The 17,771-nt window shown below is 38.7% G+C and overlaps 1 protein-coding gene across 1 annotated transcript in view; it reads left to right on the forward strand.

The window, feature by feature from the left end:
• Positions 1–17,771, forward strand: part of Col4a3 (collagen type IV alpha 3 chain) — a 130,456-nt gene that overhangs the window by 57,622 nt on the left and 55,063 nt on the right. Inside the window, exons 4-17 of the mRNA XM_090354941.1 lie at positions 2,159–2,203; positions 2,782–2,826; positions 3,595–3,657; positions 4,623–4,676; positions 5,678–5,704; positions 6,448–6,525; positions 9,109–9,171; positions 9,332–9,367; positions 10,991–11,032; positions 11,208–11,285; positions 12,946–13,008; positions 13,924–13,983; positions 15,407–15,451; positions 16,960–17,013. Coding sequence (XP_090211067.1) covers positions 2,159–2,203; positions 2,782–2,826; positions 3,595–3,657; positions 4,623–4,676; positions 5,678–5,704; positions 6,448–6,525; positions 9,109–9,171; positions 9,332–9,367; positions 10,991–11,032; positions 11,208–11,285; positions 12,946–13,008; positions 13,924–13,983; positions 15,407–15,451; positions 16,960–17,013 — 753 coding nt within the window. The remainder of the gene's footprint in view (positions 1–2,158; positions 2,204–2,781; positions 2,827–3,594; positions 3,658–4,622; positions 4,677–5,677; positions 5,705–6,447; positions 6,526–9,108; positions 9,172–9,331; positions 9,368–10,990; positions 11,033–11,207; positions 11,286–12,945; positions 13,009–13,923; positions 13,984–15,406; positions 15,452–16,959; positions 17,014–17,771) is intronic.

Here is a 17,771-nt window from a genome sequence, read left to right on the forward strand (position 1 = left end):
CATGCAGACAGATCATCCTAGGTGACTCTGCTTCTTTGGGGGTGAGCTATACTTCAAGGCATTGCTGTCCTTCGGCAGTAATTTCAGTCCCTCCTCGGAAAGACACTACCAATCAATCTTGACTTTGCTGGGACCTAAGGTGATTGCAAAGTAACCATAGAATAAAGGCTTAGAGCCAGGACAGTTACAAAATAGACTGGAATGCCAGACTTTAACTTTTAATTAATTTGTAGGTCTGAGAAAAGAGGCAATGTTTTTCAACAAAAGCAGCTTCAGTTCCTATTGTAAACGCAGTTTCAATAAACTGAAAGCAGGTTGTCTACAGAAAGAGAACAGCAGTAGCCTTTGAGGTTTGAGTACGTAGAGTGATTGATTGTGAGAACGCCCTGTTCTTACATCCAGTCTACAGGGCTGAGGTCATCTGTGGAAGTTTTCACTACAGTCAAGGGTTTTTTTCTCCCTCAGTGATCTCCCTCACCCACATTGTCTTAACATTCTTCCTGTTAATAACTGGAGCTATTGAGGAACTTTCCATTTTAGGTTTTCTTTGTATATCCATCACTCATGGCTAGCTACTAGCTCTCAGTAGAATGAATTTACTACTTTACTCCTAAATTTAAATGAGTGCTGGGCTCCTTCTTTTACATTTTTTTTCTTGATACCCTACTCTACTCATTTCCCCTCAACATTTCTTGAAACAATGCCAGCGATCCATTGAAATAATCATTGTGACCATGGTACATTGGCAATTTCATGTGAATTACATGGTGTGGAAATATTCTATGAGATTGATCCAGAAACATCTGTTTTGTGTTGTTATGGAGCTCATGCTTTAAACCATAACTGAAAGACAATGCATTCAAGAGAATGCATTCAAGAGAATGTGACCAAAAATAAATGATCAAATATTCAAACATAACTAAAGGAGGAGGGAGGCTCAAATTTATATGTTCCTCACTTAATTTTCTTTTTTTTCATGGGAAGATTTACAAAAGGGAAGTACAATCTGAAGTTACTCTTTTTTTTTTGTACAAATGACACCCTGGTTGGGCATGGTGGCTCATGCCTATAATCCTAGCTACTTCAGGAGGCTGAGATATGAGTGTTGCAGTTCAAAGCCAGCCTGGTAATGAAAGTCTGTGAGACTCTTATCTCCAACTAACCACCAAAAAACTGAAATTGGTGCTGTGGCTCAACTGAAGAGCTCAGGCACAGCACACAGGGCCAGAGTTCAAGCCCCATGACCACCCAAAAAAAAAAAAGGCACCCTGTAGGGGAAGACAACAGCCCTGCTACAGAGCCACACACAGCCAAGAACTCCTCCTCACACAAGAAAGAAAGGCAGAAGTTCACCATTTCTATCCAATCTCAGAAGACTCTGCAATGCCCTTTCTTCAAATAATCAAAATGACTAAAACATACTGAAACTCTGAAATTATGAGAAGAGCTTTTAGATAAAGGAACTCCCACAGCAAGTGGCTGAGTTAAAACAGTCTCCATTTGAGGTTATTGTCCAAGAAAGAGGGCCTCCAAACCACATTCAATTTGTGCCTCAAGCAAAGTTATTTCTGGCTCAAGTACCAGTGACTCCAGCATTTATCCACTTGTATGTGCCAGGCACATTTGGGTAATAAAGTGTTTCCAGTGCACGTGAATTTGGCTGCTATTGGCCTCTTCCATTATGATGGTGACATTCACGCTTATCAGACCTCAGCAGCTGTCTTGCTAATAATACTAGTCTTCCAAGAGAACCAGAAGATTTTAATGTGCCAGGAAATCACCAAAGAATCCTTTTTGAATTGCAGATTCTGAGTCAATAAGTCTGGAAAGTGGTAGGCCAGTATTTGGGGCTGTGGAATAGAAGGAAGCTGAGATTTTTCAATTCTAACAGGCTCCCCCATGATCAGGGATGCTAATACCACTGGCCCTACACCCCACTTTGAGCAGTAAGTGTTAGAATGAAATTTATTTATTCTTTCTGACAAACATTTAAGTGCTCGTGAAATAAAGAATTAGTTGGCCCCAATTAACAAATGAAATACGCACAAATGCAAAACAGATCGGTATGTGAATGAACTGGAGAAGTTGTATGTGTGGGATTTTCAGTGTGGGATCATTTCCTTGGTGTTTACCTCTCTTCTTTTCCCTCCCAATCTAGGGCTCTCCAGGACTTCCAGGACTCACTGGTCCCAAAGGTGTCAGGGTTAGTAATCCAAAGCAGTCCATCCTGATTGCTGCATGAACATCTGAGGTTTAGAAAAATCAACATTCTACCTAAATAGACATAGAAATGCCAGAGAAGAGGAGGATATTGTGTATGGTTTCACAGATGATGTTCAAAAGCCAATAGAACTGATCTGCACAGTTGAATCCGAAACAGTGGTCCTATTTTGTGGCAGTTGCTGACCTGATGGGATAAAGCATGAAAGAACCTTCTGGAATCCTGGGTACTGCTTCTATTGGGAGTGGGACATGGCCATTCAAACGTTTAGATACGAATCTGAGATAGTACAGAAGGATCAGATTTTGAAATCTGTCTGGGATACACACAGTAAAACCCTGTCTCAAAAAGCCCAAAACCAAACCAAATCTGTATTCTAGAAATATCAGATTGACAAAGATTTTTGAAACCATTTTGTTTTTTGGTCTATCTTTTTGTTGTTGTTGTTATTCCTTATCATAGTTGCAAAAAGTGAGTACTGCAATGGTAAATAATCTAATTTTTATACATTGTCAAACTGATTTCTTTTTGCCACCTTGTCTGCTTTTTTGTGTCTTTAGGGAGTAAGTGGATTACCAGGGTATTCAGGACCACCTGGACTTCCAGTGAGTAATGGAAAAAAATAATGTATGTAACTCAAGATTATATGTTCTTACATATTTATTAAATGAAGCAGATGGTAGTTTAGGATTTAGTAATGTATTTGTATGTGAATTCATATGATGAGTCAGGTTATTTTTCTGAAAATATAAGAATAATAGAATAGGAAGAATAGGGTAGAATGGAATGGAAGAATAGAATAGGATAGAATGGAATGGAATAGTACAGAACAGAACAAAATATAGAATGGTATGATCCTGTTGATTAGTATAGCATAATAAAGTTCATTTCTGCGCACACCTTACTTTTTTTTCCTTTCTCCTATCTTAGAGTAGCATCCTATACACAAGGCCTTTCTTTTTCTTTTCTTTTTCTTTTTGCCAGTCCTGGGCTTGAGCTGAGGGCCTGAGTACTGTCCTTGGACTTTCTCAAGGCTAGAGCTCTACCACTTGAGCCTCAGCACCACTTCCAGCTTTTTTTCTATGTATATGGTACCGAGGAATTGAACCCAGGTCTTCGTGCATGCAAGGCAAGCACTCTACCACTAGGCCAAACTCCCAGCCCGAGGCCTCTCATTTTTATCTAAAATACCCTTCACTTGCTACTCTTATTTTATGTTGCCTGTTTTGTTTGCTATGGTATTTAAATTATATCTAAAAGCATTGTGTGAATGATTACCTGTTTAAGCAACCATTTGTATCCCAATAGCTACTTTCCCTTCGGTTTCACCTGGATTGAATTGAGTCTTATCTTTGATTCTCTCTTCTTTTCAGGGCATTCCTGGCAAGATAGGACCATATGGACTGCCTGGTTTGCCAGGATGCAATGGTTCCAAGGTATGTTCTGCTTGCTCAGAAGAGGATAAACAAATCCATGGCTGAATGAATCATTCCAATGGAAACAAAGTAACACTGGGATAGAAAAAAGCTATATAGAAACAAAAGCCTTATAATGAGTGATTGTTGTCCTTAAGGTACTATGTTATCCCTCATCTCTTTTGCTGTCCTTGGTTATCTCATATTGTTACAGTATTTCACCTTGTTATCTGATATATTGTATGTATGCGTATTTGGTTATTTGAAATCGGATAGGGAAGGGGGAAAATAAGATGAGAGGCTTGGCGGGGAGGGAATGGGGACCAAGTCACGAGAAAGGGTATCAATGTTTGTGAAGTAATGTACCTTCTATCTAGTGAATATAATGTAACCCTTCTATTAATTATAATAAAAATACATGGAAAAAAAAGAAAAAAGCTATCTTGAAAACATTGTTTTAGCCAGAACCAACAGTATGACTTACAACCAGGAACTATTCTCTCTCTCCTTATTCCTTGCTTTTGATTTTCCTAAGGTGTTCCATCTTTCCTCACAGAAAGATAATTGAAACTAAAATTGCTATTTTCATCCAAGTTTGAATATATAAATCAGACACTAAAGCCTTGCGTGCAAAATTAATCTGCGGAAAGGAAGATTGAGCTCTTCAAGGTCCATTCTCCTCCTTTTGTTTCCCAACTGGAGTTCTCCTTTTCCCAAGAATGGTGACCAGGAATGAACTAATTACTCAAGTTTCAAGGAAGCACCAATTAACAAGTTCTTGGCACAGCTAGACTGCCATTTATGCCCAATGGGAAAGACAGTAGACTCTGATCCTGTTTTCAATTAAGATAATGGTTTTCTGGCCTTCGGTCTCATGACCCAGTAGCCACAAAGAATTTCAATTCCTTTGCCTAGATCTGTCATTGCAAGGTTGGAGAAGAGAATGGGTTTGGTTTAGGAGGAAGACAAAGTTTTCTGTCTTCCAGGGTGACCAAGGGTTCCCTGGCATTCCCGGAACACGAGGCTACCCAGGGGTCCAGGTAGGTTTGCTTCTCTAACTCCCTACTGCAGATATAAAGCATGAAGAAAGACAGTCTTTCGCTAGGGCAGCCAATAGAAGATATTTACTTAATAGAGACTAGACAAATGCGTGCATGCGTGCGTGCGTGTGCGCATGTGCGTGTGTGTGTGTGTGTGTGTGTGTTTCTGGTTCTGGGGCTTGAACTCAGAGACTGGCACTGTCTCTGTGCTTGTTTGATCAAGGCTAATGTTATCTAACAATTAGCCAGATTTTTTTTTCTGATTAATTAGCGAGCAGAGTCTCAGAGACTTCTTAGCCTGGGCTGACTATGAATCTGAGTCCTCAGATCTCAGCCTCCAGAGAAGAATGGGTGATGGGTATGACCATTGGGTGGCTGGCTTGACTGCATACATTTGCATACATCCTGTTTAGTTTTTATTTTGATTTTGTGACATGGTAATAGCAACTGATCACAGACAGGTTTGCTTCAAGGCAAAGTCCAGGCTTATGCAACTCAAAGAGTGAGAGTAAGGAAACTCATAGCCAAGACGTCCTCCTGTATGCCTACATCTAGGGGAGTGAGGTGGAAAGGCCCTAGTAGTAGAAAGCAAGCCAGGAGGGGTGTAGCGTGGAAGTTCAGGAAGACACACTTCAGTGGAAGGAATGCCAGGCAACTGCCTGATCTGCCAAGAAGCCCAGTAAGATGAACACTGATAGTTTAGCATCATTATCAACCTTAGCAAGAGATATTTGCATGGCAGGATGAAGACAGGAGGCAGATTGGGAACTAGGGAATGGATAGGAGAGGACGTCTGCAAGGAGAGATGAAAGAGAGACAGAGTAGTTTGGAAAAGGAAAAAGAAAAAGAAAAAGAAAGGAGGGTTAGTTGGTCTGCAGACATTGGGAAATTTGGGCATATCAAGAAGCCAGTAGGAACTACAGTGGAGCAGAGGCAAAATCATGAGGTACGCCTTCTATTTGCTTGTTGTTATTACTGGGTTCTATTTTTCTTTCCCCTAGGGTGCTACTGGTTTGAAAGGACAAAAGGTAAGTCATCAATGGACACTACTGTTATGGGGAAGACACCTCTAATGATATACAGAAAAAGGCTTTTAATAATAACAAAATATAAACCATTATGAATAGGATTTCATAGTCTAGGTCTGAATCCAGAAGAACCAAAATTCCACCCAGGTGTTTAGTCCTACTGAACAGCTCCTCTGGCTCTGGTAAATAGGTTTTAAGAATGCAGGCTTGGGCCGGGAGTTTGGCCTAGTGGTTAAAGTGCTTGCCTAGCATGCATGAAGATCCGGGTTCGATTCCTCGGTACCACATATAGAAAAAAGCCGGAAGTGGTGCTGAGGCTCAAGTGGTAGAGCGCTAGCCTTGAGAAAGTCCAAGGACAGTGCTCAGGCCCTGAGCTCAAGCCCAGGACTGGCAAAAAAAAAAAAAAAAAAAAAAAGAATGCAGGCTTGATGACATCCTTGAAGGAGCTAGGGCTGGGGAAAGAAAACTGATCTTGCCCTTAGAGGCCCACAATTTAGATCATGAATTGTCACTCAGGTTGGTAATTTAGGAAATTATTTCTTATCTCTTGATCCCTTTCTTCCTACCACATCAGGATGTCCAGCTTAGAAAACATGAAAATGCTTTGAATTCCTCAGAATGAATAGCCACAAAATCTTCGAACATTTCTCTAAATATGTATCCCCAAACACTTTCATCCTTGAGGCAGTGGAACCTCCAACAAGTGTATGATAGAATTTTGAAATGTTTGTTCTGTTTTCCAGGGTGCTCCAGCTCAAAGAGAAGACAGGGCAATCAATGGAAAAGGAGATCCAGGAGTCTCTGGAGCTCCAGGATTCCAGGTATGGTACTGTGTTCTGGGGAAGGCCCCATCAGTCCCTACTCCCACTTCCTCTCTCTCTCTGTCTCTCTCTCTGTCCTCATTTCTCTCTCTCCTTATTTACATGTCTGCTTCACTTTATTCTAAAGCATTCATTCTGTTGCAAGAAATTGAATGATACAGATATGTAAAGATGAGTTATTATGACATCTTTCAATGTCATCTTCAGTCTCAGTCTCCTAAATTTTCCTAAATTTAAGGAGTGTTTTATGGGTAGTTTATTTCATTTACTACACACTTGTTGAGTTTATATCATGAACTGACACAAATTATATCTACTGTGTTACTGAAGAGCCTTACTTAGAATTTTCTAGATACTAAGGAAAAGAGAGTCATTATTAGAGCACAATTTTCTCACCTTGAACCTTGAGTCATTTGCTAATCTATTTGACTAAAGCCTGGGGATAATCTGAAATGGATAGAAGATACAAGGTGACTTTGAAGTTATGTATATTTTACTTCATGATTTGAAAGTATCCTGGTAGACATAAACTACAATAAATATTTCTGATAACCAGAAATATTCCTTAGTTCAGAATTACATGTGATAATTCCTGTGGAGATGGCATATTTGCTGAAGTCAGAGTTTGAATTGAAGTTGTTCAATCCTCGTCTGTGGTGAGCCAGGCAACTGATGATGAGCTGTGAATTTGGGTGAGGAGCTGTTTGGCAAGGTTATAATTAGAAGCCACAATAGGATTCAAGAAGACACAGAATCAGATGTGTCTTGTTTTTTGGCTTGGAAAGCATTTAGGGGTCCAGATGATGGAATCAAAGAAATCATAAGGAGCTAGCAGAAATATGGGACAGGCAGCATCTTTAAATGCCACCTAATTGTCATGTGTGCTACTTATGGTGTCATCATTATAAGTCATCATTATAATAAGCATTTAATAGATGCCAGTTGTGATGCAAGAACTATTTATTTCTAGGGTTTGGGACTATAACAGTCATCAGACCCCCTCAAAAAAATAATACTTCCGGGCTGGGAGTTTGGCCTAGTGGTAGAGTGCTTGCCTAGCATGCACAAAGACCTGGGTTCAATTCCTCAGTACCACATACATAGAAAAAAGCCAAAAGTGGTGCTGAGACTCAAGTGGTGGAGCTCTAGCCTTGAGAAAGTCCAAGGACATAGTTCAGGCCCTGAGCTCAGGCCCAGGACTGGCAAAATAATAATAATGATAATAATAATACTTCCAAGAAGTCTACATTTTAGGAAACAAACAAAAAAATGTAGCTTAAAAATCCATCAAATGTTAGACAATAATGAGTTGTGAAGTGTAAAACAATGCATGAAAACAGGGGAATGAGAGGCATACTTGGACGATGGGTTGTGACTTTAAATAGGTGCAGATCTTATAAAAAGAAGAAGAAGAAGAAGAAGAAGAAGAAGAAGAAGAAGAAGAAGAAGGAGGAGGAGGAGGAGGAGGAGGAGGAGGAGGAGGAGGAGGAGGAGGAGGAGGAGGTCAATTACTCCAAGGTGGAAAGATAAGGAGTGTGTCATACAGATATCTAGAGAAAGAAGATTCTCGGCAGAGGAAGTAGGAGGATATCCTAGGACAGCAAAATATTTCAAATACCTAACCTAAGTATGACAAAGGAGAGAAACCATGCAACCTGTATTTTGTTGAGTCTGGCTTACTTTGCTTACTATAATTTTTCTCCAAGTCTTTCTATTTCCTCATGAATGGTATGATATCATTCTTTCTGATGGAAGAGTAGAGTTCTATTGTGTATATATACCACATTTTCTTGACCTTTTGTCCACTGAAGGGCATTTAGGTTGATTCCTTTTCTTGTTTATGGTAAAAAATGCAGCAGTAAACATGGTTGTACTTGTAGCTTTAGTGTGGCCATATTTGTAGTCTATTGGATAAATGCTCAAATCTACAAGTAAACACACTGGATGATAAAAGACCAAAAAAAATCACTTGGACATGATAAATGATACACATCTCCAGACATTGACACAGTGAGACCAAAAAGTATATTCTTAGGAAAGGCTCACAAAGGCTCAATGGCTATGTACATATGATCATATAACTACTTATCAGAATAAATTCCAACAAACAGGAACAAGTGGTTTGTTTTTTTTTCCCTTGTTGCTGTTTTTGTTTTCTGTACCTTTTGTCTTATTTGTAGATTTATCTGTTTTGAGCAGAGTAAGGGGAGGGCCACCAAAGTAGCAGGACAAAGGGTGAGCAAATGCAGACATTATGTTGTAAATGAACTATACAACTTGTGAGGAGGAAAAGGGGGAGAGGAAAACAGAGAGGAAGGTGTGACAAAAGTTTTTTTCTGACTAATATAACTATAATCTCTCTGTATATCACCTTTATAATAAACATAAAAGTATACTGTCACCATCTCCCTATAAATAGTAAAATTAGAATGGTCCTCACAGCTTTTGGCATTTGTGTCACTAACTTCAGGTCCTTAGAAAGAAGGCATTATGCACTTAATGATTTTGTTGAAATATTTAATGCATTCTGACTAATTGACTTTGTCCTTAGGATTTTTTTCTTACTGTTTTCTTAATGTGCAGGGCTTGCCAGGTCCTCCTGGCTTTCCTGGACCTCCTGGACCACCTGGGTCTCCCGGAATCCTTGTGAGTATGAAGCTACCTTGTCTATAGATTCTGGAAATGAACAAATTAATTATGGCAAAAAAACCCCTTTGTTTGGAAAGTTTTCTGGCAGGATGTGTTTCCTGCTAGAATTTTCTATTAGTATAACTCTTTTTAAAATGTTCATTTGTGGATTTTCTAGGGCTTTCCAGGAGCTATGGGACCTAGGGGACCTAAGGTAAACTGTGTTCCCTATATCTTATCAGTCAGACCACATTAACGCATCAAAAAACCCCTACCTGCTTACTCACATGAGTCACTATGAGAACATTCCTAGAACCCACAGATTCCTAGCAGAGAAGAAAGGAAGCCAGTAACTCTTACTTGTATTTTAATTTGACTGTACAGAACTTCCTGTCAGAGAAAAGGCAAGTGTTTCCAATCCACAGGTCTTCTATCCTTGATAATCCTCCTGTTACCCAATAGTTTAATCCTGTACATTTTCATACTGCGTTCTTTGCCAAGCTTTCCTCATCTCATGCTAGTAAATGAAAAATGACTATTGATTTTGCTCATGAAGCTGGCTATTTGATGTGTTTCTGTTTTAAAAGACTAATTATTAATTTAAGGATAAAAAGTATTGTGAGGCTGTGCCCCATGAGGAAATTACTACCAAAACCTATTGCTTCTTATTCTTTGAGTGACCTCATATATTACCAAGGTGATTTCACATGTGCTACTTCACACACACGCACATACACACACACACATGCGCGCGCACACACACACTCAGAGAGAGAGATACATGCATATTCTGTGAGACTGAATGAATGGCAGAAGTAAGATTTGAAGTCTCTTGATTCATCTACCAATTTCCAGACTAATGGGGGACAAAGGGAGGTGTATCCACATGCTTAAGAGCGTAAAAGAAGTTATTGGTCCTAACAATGGCCTAGTTATTTTCTTAGATTGTTTCTGTTATTGCTGAATGCTATAGACTATTGAAAAAAATTTTAAATTATCATTGTAAAGGTCATGTGCAGAGAGGTTATAGTTACATAAAACAGGTAAAGAATAATTTTGAACAATAGAGTACATATTTTATCTCAAAAAATAATTTAGTCCATACAGTTCCAGAGGCTGGGAGACCCAGTATTGAAGAGTCACCTCTAATGAGGTCTGCCATGCTAGTGGAGACCAAAAGCCCAAGGCAATAGGACACTCCATGACAAGAATCACAAGATAGCCACTCCCACTGCAACTCATGTCTTAACCCATGAATGAGTGAATCCATTCACATCTTAAAGCACCACCTGGTGCCAGTTCTTAAACACCTAATGATGGTTTTGAAATTAAATTTCAACCAGTGTTGTGGTGGGGGTTCAAATCATAACAATCATCTTTAGTGCAGGAAAATATCCACATTAGATTTCTTTCCTGTCACTAAATAACTAGCAGCATTACCTCCTTAGTTTCTCAATTATGTTTGAATTTCAGGGTTCTGAAGTCCAGACACCCATCTCTCTTATTTTTAGCATGAGAGAACTAGGGCATGAAGGAGTTAAGCAGCCAGCTCAGGAAGTTATCATCAGAAGCAGGTAGCCAGTAGAATCAAACCTAGCCAGTGACTGAGCCAGAGAATGTCTTGTCTTCTAGTTTCCTTCCCACACCATTTTGTGTCATTGGTTTAACAAATTAAGTAAATCTCTGAAGATTTCTGGACCTCAAAACTGACAGTCTATAAAAGAAACATTACTCTGGAGATTAAAATATGAATGTTCAGTTAAAATACTGGAACTTTAATGGCATTGGAGAATTCATTATTTTTTTAATATAATGCTATTTCATTTTTTCTTTACAGGGTCATATGGGTGATGATGTGATTGGACAGAAAGGGGAGCAGGTAACATAGTCACTATGGTTCATTGGTTTGTTCACTAGTCAACTTGACATTTATGAATTTTCATGTGCTCTGTCTTCTTGCATGAAAACTAGAAAAGTAGGTCATCTAAGCCTAGTACATCTGAAATGCTGATGCTATTGTTCCATTTTTCTTCCATGGGTTTATTTGTCTTTAGGGCATAAAAGGATTAACAGGACCCCCTGGTCCACCAGGAACAGTTATTGTGACATTCACTGGCCCAGAAAACAGAACGGTAAGGCTGCATCTTCTGGTGTAAGGGAAAAGTCCTGATGTCACTTTGACTCAGTCCAGCTTAGCCAGCCCCCTGGGCCAGCAGAAAACTCTATACAGATTTCATTTCTCCCACAGCTCCCACTAGTTCTATGCTAATATTAAGTGGGAATCTGAGGAAAGAGACTTCAAGACCTGACCCTGATTTTGTTCACTCTTGGGTCACCATTCCTCTGGCAGTCCTGAACACAGAAAATGATTGAATCAATTACGCTGAGAAGGAAGGATACCTAAATCCCATGATTCCCTGGCACTGCAACTGCATGGACCCTGTAGTGCTCAGTCTGCTCCACTGCATTTTGTGTGTGTGTGTGTGCGTGTGTGTGTATGTGTGTGTGTGTGTGTGTGTCATGGGGCTTGAACTCAGCCTGAGCTCTGCCCCTGAGCTCTTCAACTCAAGGCTACCGCCCTACCCTTGAGCTAAGCCCCACTTCCCATTTTCTAGTGGTTAATTGGAGATAAGAGTCTCAGGTCCTTTAGTGCCTAGGCTGGCTTTGAACCTTGATCCTCAGATCCAAGCCTGCTGAGTAACTAAGATTACAGGCATGAGCCACTGCATTTTTGACCCCATGGTGGTGGAGCTACAAGGACCAGGACATGAAAATGGATTTTGTCCTTAGAAAATAAACCCATAATAACATCTGCCACAAATGGGTGGGAGGGAATGAGGAAGAGCGTAGGTAACTATTTTTATTCTTGTGTATGAATAAAGAAATCAACCTTTTCTTTTAAACTCTTAATTAATTATTTGAAGTAGTATCTTGATTAAGAGATAACTGACAAATTATAAAGTATACTTCTGTAAAGCACTCATTTCATAGGGTTTAGTTATAACAAATCTCTAACAGCTTAATTCACTCATTCAGTGGGTAATTATTGTTACAGTCCATTTTAGAACATTTTTCACAGTCAAAAAAGAAACTGTAGCCATTACTCATCACCATGTGAAACAGATAAGCAAAACAAAACTAATAAAAATCAAAATAGGATGCAATCAGATATGTCAAAAATAATAACTCACATTAAAGACTCCCAAAAGAAATGGCCTGAAAAAATAACTACGCTTTTCAAATGCAATCAGTCAAAAAAAATACCTAAAACGTCATAGTTTGAAAATATGTTTCATTTACAACATCTAGATCAGCAAAATTTGAACTGGGAAAACCAATTTAGGCTGTTTGTTTGTTTGTTTACTTGTTTTTTCCTGATACTCTTAAATGAGAACTTACAGTGCAGTGGGTAAAACATATAACAATTAATTGTGACAAAGACACAAAACAATCTGAATTTTAAAAATCACATCGTCATTGCCATATTTGCACAAAAAATTATTGATCCTAAAGAAAATAATTTTAGTATGTTAGAAATGGAAGTAAAATTTATTAGAAATTATCTGACTGTGCTTACTAAAAGCTGATTTAGTAAATTAGTTTGATTTTCGAAAGATACTTTGTTGTTACCGATAGTGTTGGTATTCAATTTTAGTGGAAACTTGTGTATGAAGTCTGAAATGTGAGAACCAAGAAGAGCTATTATTGGACAAGGGAACTTTTCCAACTTTCATCCATATAATATCATTTGCTTGGTTTGTTTGTAATGACCTTGAGCTGTTTTTGTGGCAGGATCTCAAGGGGGAGAAAGGAGACAAAGGAGCCATGGGTGAACCTGGACCCCCTGGACCCCCAGTATGTCATCTAGATTTACTTTGTTCCTGTAACACACATAAAGTAGAACTTCATTACATATTCTGATGCATGTTCTCCCTTTAAATATATATATCTATGCCAGTACTGGAGTTTATGCTGGGCCACTCTTCCTTAGTTTTTCCATTCAAGGCTGGTGCTCTACCACTTGATCCACAGCTCCACTTTCGTACCCACACTGGCTTTGAACCTCAGTTTTCAGATCTCAGCCTGCTGGGTATCTAGGATTACAGAAATCAGTCTCTAATGCCCAGCTCTCTTTAAGTCTAACATTAGCTAAAACAAGGCTAACAGTTGACCATAGAGATTATGAATGCACTGGTATCATTTTGACTCCCTTTTTTATATGAAACTTCTGCACTATTTTATGGGCTTTGTTTTGATTTTGCCAGCCTGGACCTGGGCACTGTCCCTGAGATTCTTTTTTTTTTTTTGCCAGTCCTGGGCTTGAGCTCAGGGCCTGAGCCCTGTCCTTGGACTTTCTCAAGGCTAGTGCTCTACCACTTGAGCCTCAGCACCACTTCCGGCTTTTTTCTATGTATGTGGTACTGAGGAATTGAACCCGGGTCTTCGTGCATGCTAGGCAAGCACTCTACCACTAGGCTAAACTCCCGGCCTCTCCCTGAGATTCTTTTGTTTAAGGTCAGCACTCTACCACTTGAGCTACAGCATCACTTCTGGCTTTTTCTCTTTATGTGACACTGAGGAATCGAACCCAGAATTTCGTGCATGCTAGGCAAGCACGCTACCACTAAGCCACATTCCCAGCCCTGTTTTATGTTTTTGACTGGTCTGACATTTAACATTAATTGAAAAATTAATCTTATAAGATTTCCTTTTGAGATGACTTATTAGAATTGCAGTGATCATTGATAAAGCTTATTAAAATTCAAACAGGGACAGCCTGGAGAATCCTATGGATCTGAAAAGGGTGATCCTGGAGAACCAGGCGCTCAGGTGAGCATGGGAATTCAGCAAACTGTGGGGCCTCTATTAGTTGGGACTCAGGACTGTTTCAATTGCAAGAATGAGAAGTTCACCTCCGACTAGCTGAAGTTAAAAAAGATTTTTTTTTCCAAAGAGTTTAGGATTTACACATTCAATATTTGAACTCAGATGCTTTGAGAAGTTCAAGACTAAACAGGCTTCACGAACTTAGGAGCTGGGACATTATCTCCAGCTCGGCACCTTTCTGCTGAGGAGCTTCATTGCATCCTTTGGTGAATGAGCATCTTGCATGAAGGAAGAGAATGAATGACATTTGACAGCAGACAGCTTCAAGCTAGTGGTATAGAGGGGAAAGTATCTTCCTCTGGCCCTATTGAAGCATCTTGAAGAATTAATCTAATTGGTTCAACTTTCTCAGGTTTCATTCTGATTGGTTAATTTTTCTCAGGAGTTATGTTTATGGCCAGGAAGAAAAGGTTTATACTGGCCAGTAAGTTCTATATGGATCAGTCAGTCAATGGATTCCTGTGAATGACAGTCTCATTGGCACCACTCAGGGAGAGGGGACCGTAACTCCCCAAGGGAAATGAGTGTTCTGTGACCAAAAATGGAATGTTAAGAAGAAAGAAGCTCTACAGACCCATTCCCCAGCCAAATCGAATTTGGACATATTTAAACACATACATTATAGGAAAAATCTATAAAATAAGTGATGGAAAAGCATGTGGAGTTTGTTTTCTTATAAAAAAAATAAAAGAAAGTATTCAGACAGCATGGATTTTTAATGCTATAAGAAAATGCCCACCCCATAATAGTTACTCCAAAGTCATGTTTGTCTACATACCATGTCTGTACATACATACATACACATCATGCATATATATGTATACATATAAATATATACATATACATGCATACACATATATATAAACATGGACGCATCCATAGTTGCAGACATTATATTTCAAATTAATTCACTAGCTCTTGACACTTCTGTTTCATCATTCACTTCTCTTTTCAGTGCTTGTCCAATTTTCCTCTAAACTTAGGATGGACAGTAGTTTAACCTTACCTGTTAACTTTTTGTCTTTTCTTTTTCTTTTTCTTTTCTTTTTTTTGTCAGTCATGGGGCTTGAACTCTGGGCCTGGGCGCTGTCCCTGAGCTCAAGGCTACCACCCTACCTCTTGTTGGGTCACAGTGCAACTTCCCTCCATCTTCTTCTTAAGTCTAACTTACCATTCAGATCCACCTTCCCTAGCGAAACATGCTTATTATGTGTTCTGTAATTAAGAGATTTACTTATAAAATCGAGGGAAGGGCCAACTAACTTTGACTCTCTCACCTGACACCAACCTGATCGTAACATTTAAGTTTTCTATGTCTGTTACAGTTATCTGTACTTACTAATTTACATGTTTTATTTTGTTTTAGGGGAAACCTGGAAAAGAAGGTGCCCCTGGCTTCCCGGGCACTGAGGTAAAGACGTGAGTAGCCATATGTAGGGTTATATTTTAGGTCTAACATCTATATACAAAAGAAAATATGTCTCCTTTGTCTTTCTGATCCTGGCTATGAATTTCTCCAGATCCATACATTCCTCTGTAAACAATATATTTTTATTTTTATTGATAAACAAGCAAAACTCCATTGTTTGTACACACACAGACACACACACACACACACACACATTTTTTTCTTGATCCATTGGTTGTTTATATACATCTAAACTTACCCCTTAACTTGGCTATTGTGAATAATGCTGCAATAAATGGGTATGCAAATGATGCTATTATTTCTTTAATTTACATTCCTTTAGATAAGTAGCCAAGAATGGTGTGGGGGTAGTTCTGATATTTTGCTTGTTTGGTTTTTGATTTACATAGTGTTGCATTAATTTCTGTCCCCATTGCTACTGCATATATGAGCATATACAGGGTTATATGAATATACAGGATAAAAATGGCTGAAGTGTGGTATTCTCAGGAGTGAGATTCCACAGTGTAGCCCCTTTGGACAATGAACAAAATGACTAGCAGGATGTTGAAACATGACTTTACTTGGGGTAGGGAGGGACAATATTAGGAAGAAGAAAAGGTAAATATAAGAGGAATTGGTAGGCAAATGTAGTCACAATACTCAATGTGCACATGTGAAAAAAAGGAACCAGGATATAAGGAAATGGCTGAGGAGGGGACTTATTGGGGAAGGATAGAAAGGAATGAATGATCAAGCAAGATTCATTGTACACATAAGTAGACCCATTTGTATGACTATTTGACGATAATAAAAATTAAGACTCAAGTAAGCTATTGGCGTAATGAAAATGGTGTTCCTACTAGATAAGAAAAGATTTTTGAGAATCATTAAGTAGTTAAAAACTAACAAAAAGCTTATATATTTAAAGACTATGTCTGGGAATAACAATTGTATATATTCACAGCAGAGAAGAGTAATCTGAACACATTATTTAACATGCATGAATCTCAAGAGTCATGAAAAAAGTGAGAAAAAAACAGATAAAAACACAGAAACTACATGAACAATTTAGAAATGAAATCCAAAGAAGTAGAAAATAGAAAAAGGGGACTGATGTTGAGAGGCCCAGATAAGGAGATGTTGGTCAACAGATTCAAAATTATGATTAAATAGGGGAATTTCTATATAGTAGAGTTAGTTAACAACTAATGTACTTCTCCAAATACCTCAAAAAGAGGATTTTTATTGTTTCAGTAGGTATTATGAGCGATTGAAATGATAACCATGTTAAATACTCTGATTTGATCCACAATCAAGTATGCAATATAAGTTACTGGTTGTTCATCAACTATTTTGACATGATAATTATACACATTTATGTAGCATAAAATGCCACAACTGTATATATAAATTTTTAATATTAAAGAAATGCAGACTTCTCCTGCTTCATATAAAAAAAGCTGATCTATAACATCTGATCCATTTCCCTTTATTTTTCCTTTCTTTAGGGAGCCAAGGGCCACAGAGGCTTCCCTGGGTTAAGAGGTGAAGATGGAATTAAAGTAAGTCCCTCCCAAATAGTATAAGCCTTTCAGTTACTTGGCATTTCTTGCCTTCGGAAGAACAAGAAATTACAATGACAGACTTCATTAAGATACCTTAACATATTTGTGAAGAGGAAATAATAGATGTGGCAGCTTCAAATAAACATTTGAAGGCTGTTTTCAAGGGAGGAATACTAAGGCTGTTCTATATAGTTAAAGCTAGCTGACATAGTACCTTCTAAGTTCAGCTTCCCTTGAGGAAGGTTTCAGAAAAAGGGCCTGTAATGGCAAGAAGTTTTTGGTCTTTTGAGGATCTTTGATTCTCAACGTGGGTCATGGATCACTGACAGGATCTGATCCATTAAAGAGTAGATTCAAGGCTCATCCTTCAATGATACCATTTCCAGTAGAATCCTAGAATATCCTAGTAAGACACGGGAGATTGGGTACTGTGATGACCCTGGGTATTTCCTGTACTGCACAGCCTGGCTTCTCTTGTCCTGGAATCTAAATGAGGATGTGAATGTGTGGAGCATGTAAACATTCAGGGAAGGGGGTGTGGGAGAGATCCGGAGGATCATTTCCTCATGATCTTGTCGATAGGGTCCGTGACTCACTTAACAGCTCCCTACGAGGATGATTTATAGACAATGCCCCTTTAATTTGTACATAATGTGAAGTGACACTACTTTTAGCATTAACTTATTGCTAAACTTTTCATTTTGCTTAATATATTTATGATTATACACTTATCTGTATTTATATTCATGTGTATA

Source organism: Megascapheus bottae, chromosome 21 (assembly GCF_031878675.1).
Source record: "Megascapheus bottae isolate mThoBot1 chromosome 21, mThoBot2.hap1, whole genome shotgun sequence".
Classification (NCBI taxonomy): Eukaryota; Metazoa; Chordata; class Mammalia; order Rodentia; family Geomyidae; genus Megascapheus; species Megascapheus bottae.